This window comes from Python bivittatus, unplaced genomic scaffold (assembly GCF_059951505.1).
Source record: "Python bivittatus isolate LINGU-HERP-01145 unplaced genomic scaffold, Pbiv_v1 ctg000080_np1212, whole genome shotgun sequence".
In the NCBI taxonomy this organism is placed as follows: domain Eukaryota; kingdom Metazoa; phylum Chordata; class Lepidosauria; order Squamata; family Pythonidae; genus Python; species Python bivittatus.
Window position 1 is genome coordinate 52,490,104 of NW_028277035.1, and position 15,571 is coordinate 52,505,674.

Here is a 15,571-nt window from a genome sequence, read left to right on the forward strand (position 1 = left end):
CCTTCTCCTATGCAAAGGATAAGCTAATCTGGATCTGGACTTCAAGCTATGATCAACTAATTAGGTAAAACAGCTCGTAAATGGGAAGATAAATCATGCACCCAAAATTTCTCTGAGTTATTTATCATGCTCTACAAGAATATTATTTAAAAGCAGTTTCTTACATTGAAGACTTTTGAGCCTACTTACTAGTTTGAATCTTACTAGTATCTCAGTAAATAGTATAGGATCTCATGCATGCTACTAGAGGATTTATTCATTTATTTCTAGATCAGATTTATAAAGCTGTCCAACTTACTGATAACCATAATTTAAATCAGTGTCATTTCAGTAAACCATAGGATTGAACCACATAGCCTCAGTACTAACCGATTTTTGTGTATGTTCAAGAGATAACTATATGTCTTTCTTGCAACAGTGACTCATGCCCTGATTACTACTGGGCTGGACTACAGTAATCCATTGTATGTAGGGCTGCCTTTGGAAGTGGCAAATGGTGCAAAATGCATTGGTGAGACTGGAAAATCCTACCAGGGTAGGATTTTATTTTAAAGTCGCCTATTTTAAAGGTAGCTGCCCTGGCTACCATAAGACTTCCAGGTTCAATTCAAAGGGCTGCTCCTTACCTTTAAAGATCTATCCCACAGGACAGTAGTAGGATATATCAGACAGTGCTTTGCTAGTCAGATCTGCCCAACTGGTCCAGTCACTGAAAGAGGGCCTGCCATTTGTAAGGTCTGCTGGGTGTGTATGAGAGGGGAGATCTTCTCTGTCATACCCCATTTTGTGGAATACGCTCCCCCTACATGTTCACAGAACATCAGCTCTCCTCCTTTCTATAAGTAAGTTGAAACGGTCCTAATCTGTTATGCTTTTGGCCCAGGCCACTGGGGATAACATCAGAGGATAATATTGAATACTGATTAGAATGGTTTCTTTTTGTATCCTTTCTTTCTTTCTTTCTTAGATTTATATCTTTCTTATGTATATTTATCTGTCTTATGTTCTGTGCTGGCCAGAGTCTGTCAGAATTTGCGTGGCTGTAAATTGTGTTAAATAAATAAATAATGGTTTGTTTTAAGGCAGTTTACTCTTTTAATCTGTTAAAAACAATGGTCCTGGCCCTGTGATGTGTAGAATTACCAGATGCACATTAAATTCTGTTTTCTTTTTCAAAATTGTTTCTTGAATCTGCTGCTAATAAATCATGTAAGGTTTAATATTACTGAATCTTTAATAAGTATGTACATGATATTTTTAATAAAAAAACAAAGGACAAGGATAACAGAGAGAAAAATAAGTTGTCTAATGTTCTGGATTATTTTTAGATGATATTTTATGGAACTTCTGCATGAGACTTTTATTCATTTCTGGTTTCTCCAGAAAAATGAAAGAGATGTAGCTTTCACAGGTGAACGAAGAAGAATTTCTCTATGAACTGGAACAGAGGAATCAATGGATGAGATACAGAATTCCTGAATGACATCAAATTAGCTAAAATAATTTAAAATATAGATTTATGACTATTAGCATAAATATCTGCCCTCTATTATTCACATGAAACTTTGCTGTATTTCCAGATAGTATCTGTGAGAAGACAATACATTTTGTTTCTCACAGCATTTCTCTCATTCATATTTTTTTTCATTCTATCTTCCACATATTGTTCCAATTTCTCTGAAATTCAGCTCACAAATAAAATAATTTGACTCCCTTCTATAGCTTGGAAACCATTTCTGTTAATGAAAAATAGAAGATGGATGGATGGACGGACGGACGGACAGACAAACAATCACTGTTCTGCTGCCTGGCTGAAAATTCTGGGAATGCTGTCATATCTAGAGGACACTAAGTGAAGAAGCCTTTGTTAAATAACTGCATACTCAGTCTCAATATTCTGTATACCATAAAATTATTGATCTTGACCTTTGATGGTCAGAAATATTAGGGTGTAGTGCCTCTTTTCCAGCATTGCAGTTATGGCTAGTATATTTATTATCTGATCAAGAATTTTAAAGCAGGCAATGAATTTTGGTTGGGCAATATAACATTGCTAAAACAGTGCTTGAAAGAACTCACTTCCTGATGAAGGAACAAGCGCATAGGATTTTCTTACACTTTTATATTGCATATAAATTTACTATATGAATTTGTTAAATAAATAAATGCTTGGTGACAATTAAGCACATACAATCAAGTGAAGAACCACACTTTCTATAACTTCACTTACGTTTTATTTCTTTACTTGCAGATAGTTTGCAATCAATAAGAGAAGATGAAGGAACTGTGACTATAAATAGAAGAGGAGCAATCAAACAGGCAAAGATCCACTATATTAAAAATCATGAGTTTATTGCCACTTTTTTTGGACAACCTACATTTTGCTCTGTCTGCAAAGATTTTGTCTGGTAAGGAAAATAACTCTGCTTTTTAGATGTATATTTTTATGTATATAGGTCTAGCCCTGAAGAATTTCCATAGTTTTTCTTTCATTGTGAGATTGAATGTGAGGATTCTTATTATAAACTTATTTTTCTTCAGAGAATTTCACTCTGCTTTTAGAAAGCCCTAAGAAGTTTTATCAGCTTACCTGATGGTTAATAGGAATTAGTTAACAGGGAAATTAACTAATGGTGTATTAAAGTCATGGTTACCACACATAATGACCCTGACAGATTTCTCCCCTTTAAAAAGAACCTGATCAGATTTAATGGATCCTTATAATGACTCTGTCTCCCTCTTCCATGGAAATGAGTTCTGCGATACCAGGAGCAGGCTCAGCGGTTTCCAGTTTAATGGAAGTGCAGAAATGTTCCTGGCCACTTTGAGATACTAAAATTAATAGCATACTCAACAGTACTACAGGGTCCACAATTATAATTGTTTCCTTTCTTATTACCACATTCTTATTCTTGTCAAGAATCAGTTTCAGATTTATCTGAAATCGTATTTCAAAATGGCTCTAAAATGTCACTAATAATAATGAAAGCTGAGGGACATTTTGGCAGTTTCAAGCTGCTTTTGGTAAAAGTTACCTGAGTGTTCTAAAATTAGTACTCTTCTCTAGCTTTGTAATAGTTTCCTGGGTTAAAATACCTTTGGATAAGCAACAGCAATTAAGAAGAGTGAACACTGGGCAGTAATTATCCTTTGTGCTCCCATTTGGGACTAAAAATTCACTTTTACCATTTATTTCAGTGTGGGCTTAGTTTACCATCATCCACTGAACTGGAGCCTCTGTCGTCTGAGATAGTTGTCCTGATCCAGGACAGTTGTGAAATTAGCAGTTGAAGTCATGTCACTTCAAAAGAGATCTGTTGCTCCTCTAGAGGAAAGTATATGCAAGAATGCATTGGGAAGAAGGAAGCTTTGTAAACATGGTCCTGGCTAATCAACTAGTCTCTGCCACTTAAATGTGAAGATGTTTTTTTCTATTCACAGTTCTTTTCCCTCCATTTCTTTTATAGGGGCCTAAATAAGCAAGGATACAAATGTAGACGTAAGTTGGCTTATCAGTTTTTATTTTGGGGTCAGTGAATAATTTCAGTCATTAATTTCAGTTTTGCTCAAGAGCAATAGCTAATAAGTATTTATATGCTGTGTCTATAATTTTAGCAATTACAGAGATATATTCACAATAGTTTATTGAAGCAAACAATAAAAGGTTATGGTATATCTGAAAATTAAGCTTATTCTACATGATAAAACCTAATAAAATTATTATTACCAGCAAAGTAAACAAAATTATAATACAGAAACTAAAAGAAATGGGGAAAATTAGTATAATTTGCTGTTCTCTGTCACAGCAATGTTGATTTAAAGTGTCAATTATAATTTCTGGGGTTGTTAAATTTCACTGATTTGTTCCCAAAAGATGAAATTTAATTTTTTGCACCTTTTGTTACTGTTGTTTTGAAGAATGTAATGCTGCTATTCACAAAAAGTGCATTGATAAAATCATTGGGAGATGTACTGGAACTGCAGCAAACAGTAGAGATACAATGGTAAGTAATACAATAACTTACATATTTAGTAATATGTATTCTTTGACGAAAAAAGAAAATCAGCTTTAAAAAACCTCTGAGTTTATATTTGCACATGTTTAGCTTGCTTATAGCTGTCTTTTGTTTAACATTTTATTTCATACAACTAAGTTATCAAAGAAAAAAAAGAAAAATAAAGAGGCTCTGTAGAGCAGAGACAAAACAGTGTGACTCATTTTCTGTATCCTTTGGAGGAAACCCTTTCATTAAGAGCCTAACAAATTACAATAACTTAAAATGCCCCCTTCTGAATTTTTCTCACATACTGGACATGAGATGGAGCTCATAAGAGATTATACAGAAGCCCTCAAAGAAATTTCCAGGAGACTCTGCGTTCCATTTGCAGACCTTGAGGGGGAGGACTCATGCATACCCTGGTCTGACCAATGTCAAGAAAGTGCTGATTGAGACTGGGTGGATCCTGTTTTGGAAACACTGGCCGGTCCCTGTGATCCAGCAACAGAATTTTTAAAATGGATGACCTCTGACCTTTAGTTTAGCTCAAGACCTCATTGCTCCTGTAGTTCAGCAGCACCCTGAATTATATCGTATGAAGAATGTAGAGTTTTCATAGAATCTTGGCATTATGTGGAAAGATTGATCAATGACTGCTCCTTGAATGAAAAAAACACAATGAACAAACCATGATTGTCAAGTCACTCATTTTGGCTCTGTTTGAAATAGGCAAAAACCTGGGCAAAATACTGAATGCAATTCTCTAAATTTATTTCCCAGAAAATGTAACATGCCATGACAAAAAGACTTTTAAAGTATTTCTAAGCAATTTAATAATGAGACTATTAACCAAGTATTATTTTAGCAAAGATCACAGACCACAAAAAAACAGATTAAAATGTTAATTAAAGGTCTGGATTTTTTTTTAAAAAGTCACCTTGCCCAAAAAAGAAAATACATGAAAGACAATGCAAGAACACATATGATATTAAGTACCATTGCATTCTCAAGAATGTTCTATCTATTTGTTGCTACTTGGATTTAGGTCTTCCAATAACCCTTTACTGCAAACCTAAATCCAAGTAGCAACAAGTGGATAGAATATTCTTAAGATTATTTATTAAAGAAAGATATGCATATTTTACATTCAGAATGCCAAATTCTGTTTCCCTGATATTGAGCCAATATTCTGCAAACATTTTTTAACCTCTGTGGAAATGGGCAGACGTATTGCTTATTTGCTGACATAGTCTACTTCCCCACAACCTGCCCTACGGAAATAGGTTAAATTGTGATTTTTAGGATGCTGAATTGGTGCCCCATATTTTTAAAGACGCACAACTCTAAAAACTCACTGAAGTAAATTGTTTATTTCAAAAGGATTAAACATACAAAAGTTTAATCTTGAAAAGAATTTTATCATAGCTTGGTGGACAGAACAGTATTTGAAATGTTTTGTTAAATGTGTTGTTCGTGTCAGAATTATAGACTGTATTTTCAAATAAATAAGAGACTTCTGGATATCTGACTGTGATAAAACTATTTCAGTTTTTCAACAGTTACATAATTGTTAACCTGAATTTGACATTAGTGAAACTTTGTGATTATGAGAGGAAATGGATAGTTATTTAACTTTTGTTCTAATATAAATGTATTTTCAGTTTCAGAAGGAGCGCTTTCATATCGATATGCCTCACAGGTTCAAAGTTTATAATTACATGAGCCCTACTTTCTGCGATCACTGTGGTAGTCTTCTCTGGGGAATAGTTAAACAAGGATTAAAATGTGAAGGTACAGTCTTTATTTTCATTCATTAATGGCTTAAAATAGAAAGCAACATAAAAGGTCTTCTATGAAAAGCAGGATACAAATCAAATAAATAAATACATTTTCTGGAAAATCTGCATATGATTTTATTAGACTAGACAGCTTGCAACAGTATTTACAACCAAAAACAGATAAATGATCTCAAAACCAAAAGCTTTAGTGGGGGGTTTTTTCTGTCGGCAAATGCAAATTTCTTCGTTTTACACTGAAGAAACAGAAAGATTAAACTGTATATTTTGGTTCAGTTAGAGAACACAACAGGCTAGTCACCCCCAGTTTAGCACTGGTAAAAGTACTAGATTTGTTGATTATACTTACAAGTTGCCTATTACTTATATCAATAATACCTTGATTTCTTTAGAGTGTGGAATGAATGTGCACCATAAATGTCAAAAGAAAGTGGCAAATCTATGTGGAATCAATCAGAAATTATTGGCAGAAGCTTTAAATCAAGTTAGTCAGGTATGTCTTGTTAATTATTTGACTCTTCCCTCACATATACACTCAAATCTATCAATGAAACCAATTAATATTTTCAAAATAATTACTATAAATGTAGCTACATGTTAGCCTTAATGTTTGTATTACCTTCCTAAGTAATAATAATAATGATGATGATTTAAAAAAAAAACACTTCCAGTTTTAGGTGAATTGCAGAATTGTGGTAAGATTTTGCTCATAACTACGTTATCTATTCATTTGTTTCCTATTCTAAATTATCTAAATTATCACTTGATAAGTGATAATCATGTTGAGAAATAAGAATAAATTTGTGCTTTATGCTAATCCTTTGTCCTTTTCCTTCCCTCCTCAGCTGAGCTTACAGACATTACATGATTCGATCAAATCCCAATTCGCCATTGTATCCAAAGCAGCAAACTGTTATTTGAATTAGCTCATTAAAGCACGAAAAGTCAAAATGAAGAATCATATAAGAACTGAGCTTATTCTAAAATCTTTAGATCATGACTTGAGGATTGGGAATGTAGTATCAGAAAGTCACTGTTACCTAGCTGAACTCAGTGCAAAACTTAAATTTATTTTGCTGAGCTTGATTTCCACCTTTCAATTTGGAAACCTTGCTGCTTTCATGAAAACCTATGTAGATCGAACCAACTTGTAGCTATTGTCAGAAAGTGCAATCCATTGTCATATGAATAGGAAGAAGTGTTCAGGTTTAACAGGAAAAAGTATTAATAATTTATAATATCTAAATTTGAAAATATGACCCTCACAAAGGACCACTGATTTGTTTTTGTATACATCTTCTGGATTTCCTTCAGAAAATGTTGTAAAAACGTTGTTAGATCCAAATGTGGCTGAGCACTTCTGTTCATGCTAAAGAGACCCTCCAATTTTCAGTAATGTTCCCTTCCCTTTGCAGCCCCCACTATCACATGCTCTACAGTTGTTTTGTGTTCAAGAGTGAATTTTGGAAGGAACTGAGACCAGCAGAAAAAGGACACAAACATTACTTGAAGCAACCCGATGCCTTAAGTGATGAAAGATAGGATCCAAATAACTGAAAATCAGGAAGAGGGAGAAAGGAAGAAAAAAACAAATTAAGAATTTTATAAAGGAGACTATATGAAAAATATATAGATCAGTTGAGGCTTTAGCAATAATGAATTTTAAAAACTGCCACCTTATGTACTGTGAATCTCTTCTGAAATCCGTAAATAATTGCCTCTATAATATTTAATATGAGTGCCCTTATTCACGTATTATAATTCCCGCCCCCCCCAAAAAACCTCGTGCAATAAGCACAGCTTGTATGTACAGAGAATTCACTCTTCCTAGCTCATAGAAAGTACTGTTGTGCTTTCATAGAAAGTGTTATGCTAAAGAAATTTGTGGAGTCTGTTAAACTATGAAAATAAATGCAGTAGCTTTTAAAATCCCCCATTATTATTTCATAAAGATAAGAGATCCACGCTTCCTTATATTGAAAAGTGAAAGCTTCCCTTAACTTGCTAATGTCTGTACCAATACTTGTTTAAAGAATTTGGCCATAACTATATGAAAAATAATCACTTATGTTAGTGCCAAAATAATTGGAGTATATATTTGTTTCTTTTCAGAAGTCTACTAGAAAATCTGATTCAGGGTCAGCAGAAAGTGTTGGAATTTACCAGGATTTTGACAAGAAACCTAAAGCCTTTGGTGTAGATATGACAGGTAAAAAGGAATTCTGTTTCTTTTCATTTTGAATTGCCCCTTCTAGTAGATATTCATTTGGCATCAACCAGAATGGCCTTTTCTGCTCAGGCATGTACTCAGTGAAATTAACTTCCAGTAGAGATAAAACATTTTAATTCAATTTGACAATTGACATCTTCCAAGGGTACAACTCCACTAGTCATGGCCTCTGGTTTATATGTTGTATTGTGTTTTACATTGTATATTTTATATTTTAATGTTATTCACTCCCTGGAGGTGCATAGCATGACAGGCAGTTCAGAAATATTTAAATATATATAATAAATTCAGTACAAGAGTACAACCAATATTTGTAGAATTTTAAAAAATGTTTCATTATAATCCACTTTGAAATTGTACCATGTGAATATTTTATTTAAAAATAATTTCATAAGTATATGGAAAGCCAACAATTTTTTTTTCATAAATGTTCTGTATCAGAACAGATCAGTTCAATTGCTGTGTTTTTAAACTCGAATTGATTTTGGTTTAATGCCTTTACAAATAGATTGTGCTGCACTTCTATCCAAGAATTAGTATGGCTTTGTAAGAGATCTATGCCAAGGGCTAGTCAGTTTAATTGGAGTCTTGTGGGGTTGGATAAAGAATTGGAAGAATCTCCTTTCTTAGAACATCACATTTGGCTTCGGACTTCAAATCCCACCTTCTCATCAGAGATCCCCCTTTGCCATCTGAAACTAGCCTTTCTGGAATTGGGTGCCATCTCTTCTGTCATGTTGGCACTACACAAACACCGTTTTTATTTGCAAAGGAGTTTTGCTGTACAGGCTGAAAAATCTGAAGGGTGCTGGGTTAGAGGATGAGAGAAGAAGCTGGTATAGACTGAGTTGATGGCTTTATGTGTTCTTTATTCTTGTGGATAGTGCTTTTGCTAGGGTGCTTGTATCGTTGCAATTACTACATGTTATATAAACAGAAGGATGGCATAATAAAATAAAATCTAGGTAAAATTGTTCCTCCCTCTCATGGTGTTAAAAGAGGATCAAATCTCATACTTCTTCACCTCTTACACTTTGACAGTTCAGATAAAAATTCTCAGCTCACTAAACTTCAGTAAGTAACTGGTTCAGGACTCATATACTCCATGGGTGTACAGGATGTTTCTGAAATTTTATCACTCCATAATTACAATTTCAAGAATTCCCATACACATACACATGTTAGTAATAGCAGAAGCTACACAGAATGGCTTATGACCTGTATGTACTCTATAAAATATTTAAATTAAATAGTAAATTATTCATTTTGTCTTTGCAGATAATAATGAATATGATAAACTGTGGGAGGGAAGGTCACCCTCACGACTATCCAGTAGGAGGAAGTTCAACATAGATAGTTTTATATTCCATAAGGTCCTTGGAAAAGGAAGCTTTGGAAAGGTAAGTTTATTTTTAAAGTATCTATTTTCTACATAGAATTTTTAATTACTAGCTTTCTATTTATTTTAATACAAAATATTTTGGTATATTGATTTAATATATTTACATATGCATATGTCTATTTAAATGGGGTTATAATGTGAATACAATTCTTTTATCTTTATTTTTATGAGTGTATAGACTGTAAACCACTGGTGCTATGGCATATTTGAAATTGGTCAGTGGTAGAACTGATCAATCTTGTGTACATAAAAAAGCAGCAATCAGAAGCAGTAGGAACATGTATTAATCTCCCAAAACTTTCCAATCCAAGTTTCAGTTGAAAGTCTCTAGTATGAATTTGCCAAACTAGAATTTTAGCAAATATGACTCTGTTCAATCAGAACAAGGAATTTCTTTCAAAGTGCTGGTATTTAACTACTATACAATAATTTGAGATATCACCTCTGACTTGAAGCAGATGTTTTACTTCATGCTTTTACTTCCTTTTTAAAATTTTACTTCATTTTTCAAAGAAAAATTACAAATTTCTAAGACTTTTCCATTTCATTACTTTTGTCCAATTGGATAGAATTTCACACATCTGAGAAAATTCTGTTTTTAACCCATCAACTAGGAAGAAAGACTTTTCTGTTGTGTTGCTTTGAAATGATCTCTCCTTAGACATAAACCCTAAATACACATTCTGCAATTTTGAGGCTTGCTGAAATGTCTTTATTCGTTGAAGCATTTGCGATGGCCTGCAAATAAATTACTTATGGCCATTGTTACACTATTTTATTTCCTTTATTGTACTATATACTACAAATACAATAAAACATAGTATATTTTTTATGTTTTGTGCAGTGGTCAGGGATTTATTATATGACAGACAGTGATAGAAATATTTTAAAGAATGATAATAAATAACAGCTGAGGCTACAATAATTCTTAGGTATCAAAATGCCACAAGAGTCTTTGCTTCTTTTTTCTTTTTCAAAAATGACTAATTTTTTCATAATATTTGTTGCCCACCCCAATCCATGGAGTCTATACGTAGTTTATAAGAAAGAGCAGTTTAAAAAAAACAGAACAGAACAATGGCAATAACAAAATACAAAAATAAATAAATCTAACTGTAATGGTTGCCCAGAATCAATCAGATCCAAAGACACAGTAGAATAAAATGGTTTTAAACATCTTGTAGAACATAGGGAGGGAAGGTGTGGATTTCTCAGTGCTTGAGAAAGAGGAGGGCAATTTGGAAAACACTGCGAGTTCAGAACATCTGTATGTTTCTCCATAGTCTGGAAAATAGCTAGCTAGCAATCGTGTTCATTAAAGTCTTCATTTGATTATTAAAAGAACGAAGAAAACTCCACCCCAGAAAACTCAAGAATAAATTGGGTCCTAAAGCTGAAAGTATTCAGTTGTCTAGATTTCTGTAAGCTAATCTTCCAATCTTTTTTCTTTTAATAAATCTGGTTAGAGAAGCCTTTCTGAGAATTTTATTTTTGAATGTACAAGAATTTGGCACTAAGGGGAGGAATGTGTTCTAAAGCATGGAGAGAAACCATAAAGAATGCCTGTCGTCTTGCCCATGAACCTCACAGGGCAAAGGGATTTTTGACATGTTGTCCCTAGTTGTTTGGACCAGACAGCCAGAGTCAATAGACCACATAAAAATAAAGAGTACTTTAAATTGAGCTCAACTCCTGATGACTATCTAGACATGTTCATGTAATTATTTTGGCAACAATACTGAAGTAATTGTTGTTGCCTTGTTCCAAGGTATTTTTTCAATTCTCAATCTATCCTGCAGCCCTGGGATTTATTGGGGATCTCCAGTTGAACATCCTGCTTAGCTTTCTGAAATCAGAGAGAATCAGTTTCGTGCTGCCACCTAGTTGGTGGTTATAGACTACAATGATCACTCAAGGACTGGATAATCCTGGCAGCATAACAAAAGGACAATTTCAGGAATTTAACATTTGGAAAAGCTCCTACATCCAGCTACACTATATGTATCTTTCATCTCACAGGTACTACTTGCTGAGCTTAAGGGGAAGAATGAATTTTTTGCAGTAAAAGCTTTGAAAAAAGATGTGGTACTTATTGATGATGATGTGGAGTGTACCATGGTGGAAAAGCGGGTCTTAGCGCTTGCGTGGGAAAACCCATTTCTTACACATCTTTACTGCACTTTTCAGACTAAGGTATAGTGCAACATTTAATTATTCTTTTTGATATGATAGATAATGACAAGTGTATTGGAGACATATTTGATGAATAATACGATTTAGTTCAGACAGAAACGCAAAATTTAAGACTCCAGGAGCACATGCATCCTCTAAGTGTAGCATCCAGAGACTCGATAAATTTCTGTTGAATTATACATTTTAATGGACATAAAGGGAAAATTATTAAATATATGATTGGGAAGGAATTATATTTATATTTGTTTTAATTATTTATAAATATAAATAGATAATATCAAGTTTAATTTTTGTTTTGGCCTGACTCATGCATTCTAAGGTTCATGTCTCTCAGCAGTATTTCTATTAGTATCCATAACTTTGAATAATCACAACATAGAGATAAACAATGGAACATTATCTTCATGTATAAGTAGCTTAGATCTCAGACCAGGTTTAGGTGTCTCTGGGCAAAGTATCCTCCAGCCACCTCCCTCAGTGCACATACTAATGGTGTTCTCTTCAAGAAATTCAGGTGGCAAGGCCTACAGCTACTTTGCTTAGAACTTCTTGTAAGCTCCAAGCTGTTGTTTTGAGTTGCTGTTAACTGTTCTGAGTTATGCAAATTTATTAGTGGGAACTGTGTCCTCTAAATTTTTTTTTTTTAATGTGTCTGATACTACTATAAAGGTTTTCAGGAAAACACTTCCGGGGAACATAATGGATTGAATATGGCTCCCTTTTCATATGGAGCTAATGCCCACAGCAATTAGAGGAACTGGCAATCGGTTCAGCTCTTCAGAATCATCTCCAGATAAAGGAGGTAGATACAGAATCACCCACAGTCACTCCTTACAGAGGCTCCCTGTGAAGAGATTGCAATCTAGCAATCTCCACCAGGTAGAGTGCTCTGGGAGTTGAGGGAGAAACATTGAGCCCAAGCCATGGTGCAGAGCCTTCAAAAGGACACTAGATTTGCTTTTACTTCCTCTTTTAATTAACATCAAAAATTGTCTATTCGTGATTTACTTGGCAATTAAAAACCTTCTGAATGGCAAGTGGCTGTACACTGGGAGAATTTCCTTCTACCCTGGGAGAAAGAAGATTAAAGTAAATGTAAAGATCAAAAAGAAATATTTTAATGTTTGGAAACAGCAAAAGGGAATTAAGAATGCTGACTAGGGACAGCTAAGAGGCTAGATGGATTTAAAACAGCTTTTTGAAGGATTGTTTTAAATGTTTAAGAAAATACAGTAAGTGGTTTTGGATTTAACTGCAAGAAAATCTGTCCTGGGAAAGTTTTGCTTCTGAAAATAAACACCAGATAAGATTGAACTTTGAAGTTAACCAGAGGGAACCAGAGTGCAATTAAAGGAAAATATATCTTTTAACACAATGGAGGAATATCCTTTTTTCAAAGAAGAAATGTTAGCTGTTTGGAATCAGTGTGTCAGGAACTATTTTTAAAATTGGGACTAACAGATTGTAGAAGAAGAAAAGTTCTTATTGGATAAAATAGAAGTTGAGGACGACTTGAATAAAGACTTTAAAATGGACTTTAAAGAAATGCCAGATTATAAGAAAGACATGGAAGATATGGAAAAAGATGCTGTGGATCTGAAGATGGGCTGAAAGTTGCTTGATTATGAAAATGATATGGAGAAGGAAGCTGGAATGGATCAGAAGAGTGACTGAGAGTTATCTGGACCCACCGAAGGAAAACGTCAAATCTCTAAAACCTTTTCCGAAAATAGGGAGAGAATGATAAGATGATATTGATAAAGAAAGAATGATATTATTTGGAGTTTTATTTGGAGAAGAGACTGAAGATTGAGCCTTCCAAAGAGAAAAGAATTCAAAGTGAAACTATCAGATCAGGATTAAATTGTCTATGTTTTGGTCTTGGATCGTTAATACTGAATTTTCTTTTTCTGACCAGGACTGTAAGACAATGATTTTTATACCTGTAAAAGTGATTTATTTGGTCTAGTTTAAAACACATATGTTATTATTATTATTGGTCTTTTGTATGCTTAAGGGGAGAGATGTTTTAGGTTTTACTTCTTAGAAAAATTTAGAAGTTAAAATGTAAAATTAACTTATTCGTTTAAGCTTAAAATATATAGTTTATTATCACTTGGACTCTTAATGCTTTTGCTGATTAGATTGATTGTTGAATATTCTTTATAATTTGGTTATTGCTTAGGGATGAGAAAGGGGATGAAGAGGGCTTTTTTTAGTAATATTAGAAAAGGTGTTAAGTTACTCTTAATGCATATACTTGTTTGCAGGAAGGGGGAAGTCACCTTTTATATTTCTTTCTTTCTCTTTTGTCTTTCTTTTTTTCTTTTTGTTTCTAGGTTTCTTAGTTTTGTATTAGTTTTTATATATATGTCCCCTCCCCTTTCTAGCCTTGGAGTCACAGCATATATATAAACTTTAATAAAAATATTATATAAAAGAAGACATTTTCACCATATGTGATTGGACTCACTTGAAGAACTATATGTTCATGCCGTAGTTACAGTTCTTTGAGAGAGCTAATATTTTCTTCTCTCATTTATAAATAGGACCATTTGTTCTTTGTTATGGAGTTCCTCAATGGTGGAGATCTAATGTTCCACATACAGGACAAAGGTCGTTTTGATCTTTTCAGAGCTACGTAAGTGCTGACAGCATAACATGGAGTTGGGATTTGGGAGAAGGCAGTTTTAAGAAATATGCAAGTGTTTAGGGTATATAAAGGAGAGAATTAATTATATAAGGGGTATGCTATTTTCTATACCTATATGAAATAATATAGTCTGTTAATCTCAAAGAGTCTTTCTGGATCAAAACAATGGCTTACCTGATCTAATGTTCAGCTATCATAGTGACATACCAGATGTTTCTTCAGAGTTCAGACATAGACATATGCTGAACAATACCATCATTATGAAAAGCTCATATTCTCCAGCAGTTGGTGTTGAGACACATGTTCCTTCTGATCCTGGAGGTAACATTTAGTTATCATAACTATTTGTTTTTGATTCAATTATTTGGCATGCCTAGTGCCATCTTCTAGACAGCTATTGAATATTTTTTTCCATCATGATAATGAAAACCATCGTATAAACATAGCAAAGATAGTGAATGATGGATATTACAACTGTACTCTAGAGTTATGGGGTGATGGAAAAGAAAAGTCCAGAAAAGAGTATCATCTGCTCATTGTACCATGCTCAGAACTATTCTGGAGTAGAGTGGCATAGAAATACCAGTAATAAAAAAATAAATAAAAGGTACAGAAGTAATAAGGAGGAAAAATTGCACAGTATGTTAAACGAATCAATACCTGCTTAGAAATCCCAATGAATGGCTTTGGCAACATCATAGTATCTGGTTTAAAATATTGGAGAACTGTGTAAAAAACAGTTGTTAGATTTTTCTACTGCCTGTTAAACCAAGAAGTTGCAGAGGATGCTTTCCAGAAGCAAACTGCAGTAATAGGGGATTTTAATTAACCTAACATTCTACCAAGCCTGGTCCTTCCAGGACATTCATGTCTTGACTTGCTGACAGCTGTCTTCTTTAGAAGAGTAGGTAAAGAACCAAGAGGATCAGCTATCCTTGATTTGTAACAGTAACAGGAGAGGAAAAGTGATGAAGTAATCAGACTTGTGGTTTTCAAAGGTGCTGAGTATATTCAAACATCCATCTTTGACTTCAAGAAAACAGATTTTTAAAAACTTGGAACAATGATAATTAAGTTTCCATGGCAGGAATAGCTAATGGGAAAAGGAGTTCATGATGGGAATTCGTAAAAATGGAAATACCAAAAGCACAAGTCCAAATAATCTCATTGAGGAAAATAAATGGAAAACAGCAGAAACTACCTGTGCAGCTACACACAAAAAAAGTGAAAAGCTGAGAACAAAAAAAAAACACATATAAGAGATGGAAAGAGTGATACCTCATCACATAGAGTAGCCCA

At 33.8% G+C, this 15,571-nt stretch overlaps 1 protein-coding gene across 2 annotated transcripts in view; it reads left to right on the forward strand.

Annotated features, from left to right (window-relative positions):
• PRKCD (protein kinase C delta) overlaps positions 1-15,571 on the forward strand; it is a 74,509-nt gene that overhangs the window by 46,461 nt on the left and 12,477 nt on the right. For both annotated transcript variants that reach the window (XR_015794850.1, XM_088134081.1), the window contains exons 5-13: positions 2,252-2,408; positions 3,468-3,499; positions 3,919-4,004; positions 5,660-5,789; positions 6,187-6,287; positions 7,907-8,003; positions 9,303-9,424; positions 11,446-11,619; positions 14,169-14,260. Coding sequence is in view for 1 of the 2 variants with exons in the window: in XM_088134081.1 (XP_087990207.1) it covers positions 2,252-2,408; positions 3,468-3,499; positions 3,919-4,004; positions 5,660-5,789; positions 6,187-6,287; positions 7,907-8,003; positions 9,303-9,424; positions 11,446-11,619; positions 14,169-14,260 (991 nt within the window). In the remaining variant the exon portion in view is untranslated. The remainder of the gene's footprint in view (positions 1-2,251; positions 2,409-3,467; positions 3,500-3,918; positions 4,005-5,659; positions 5,790-6,186; positions 6,288-7,906; positions 8,004-9,302; positions 9,425-11,445; positions 11,620-14,168; positions 14,261-15,571) is intronic.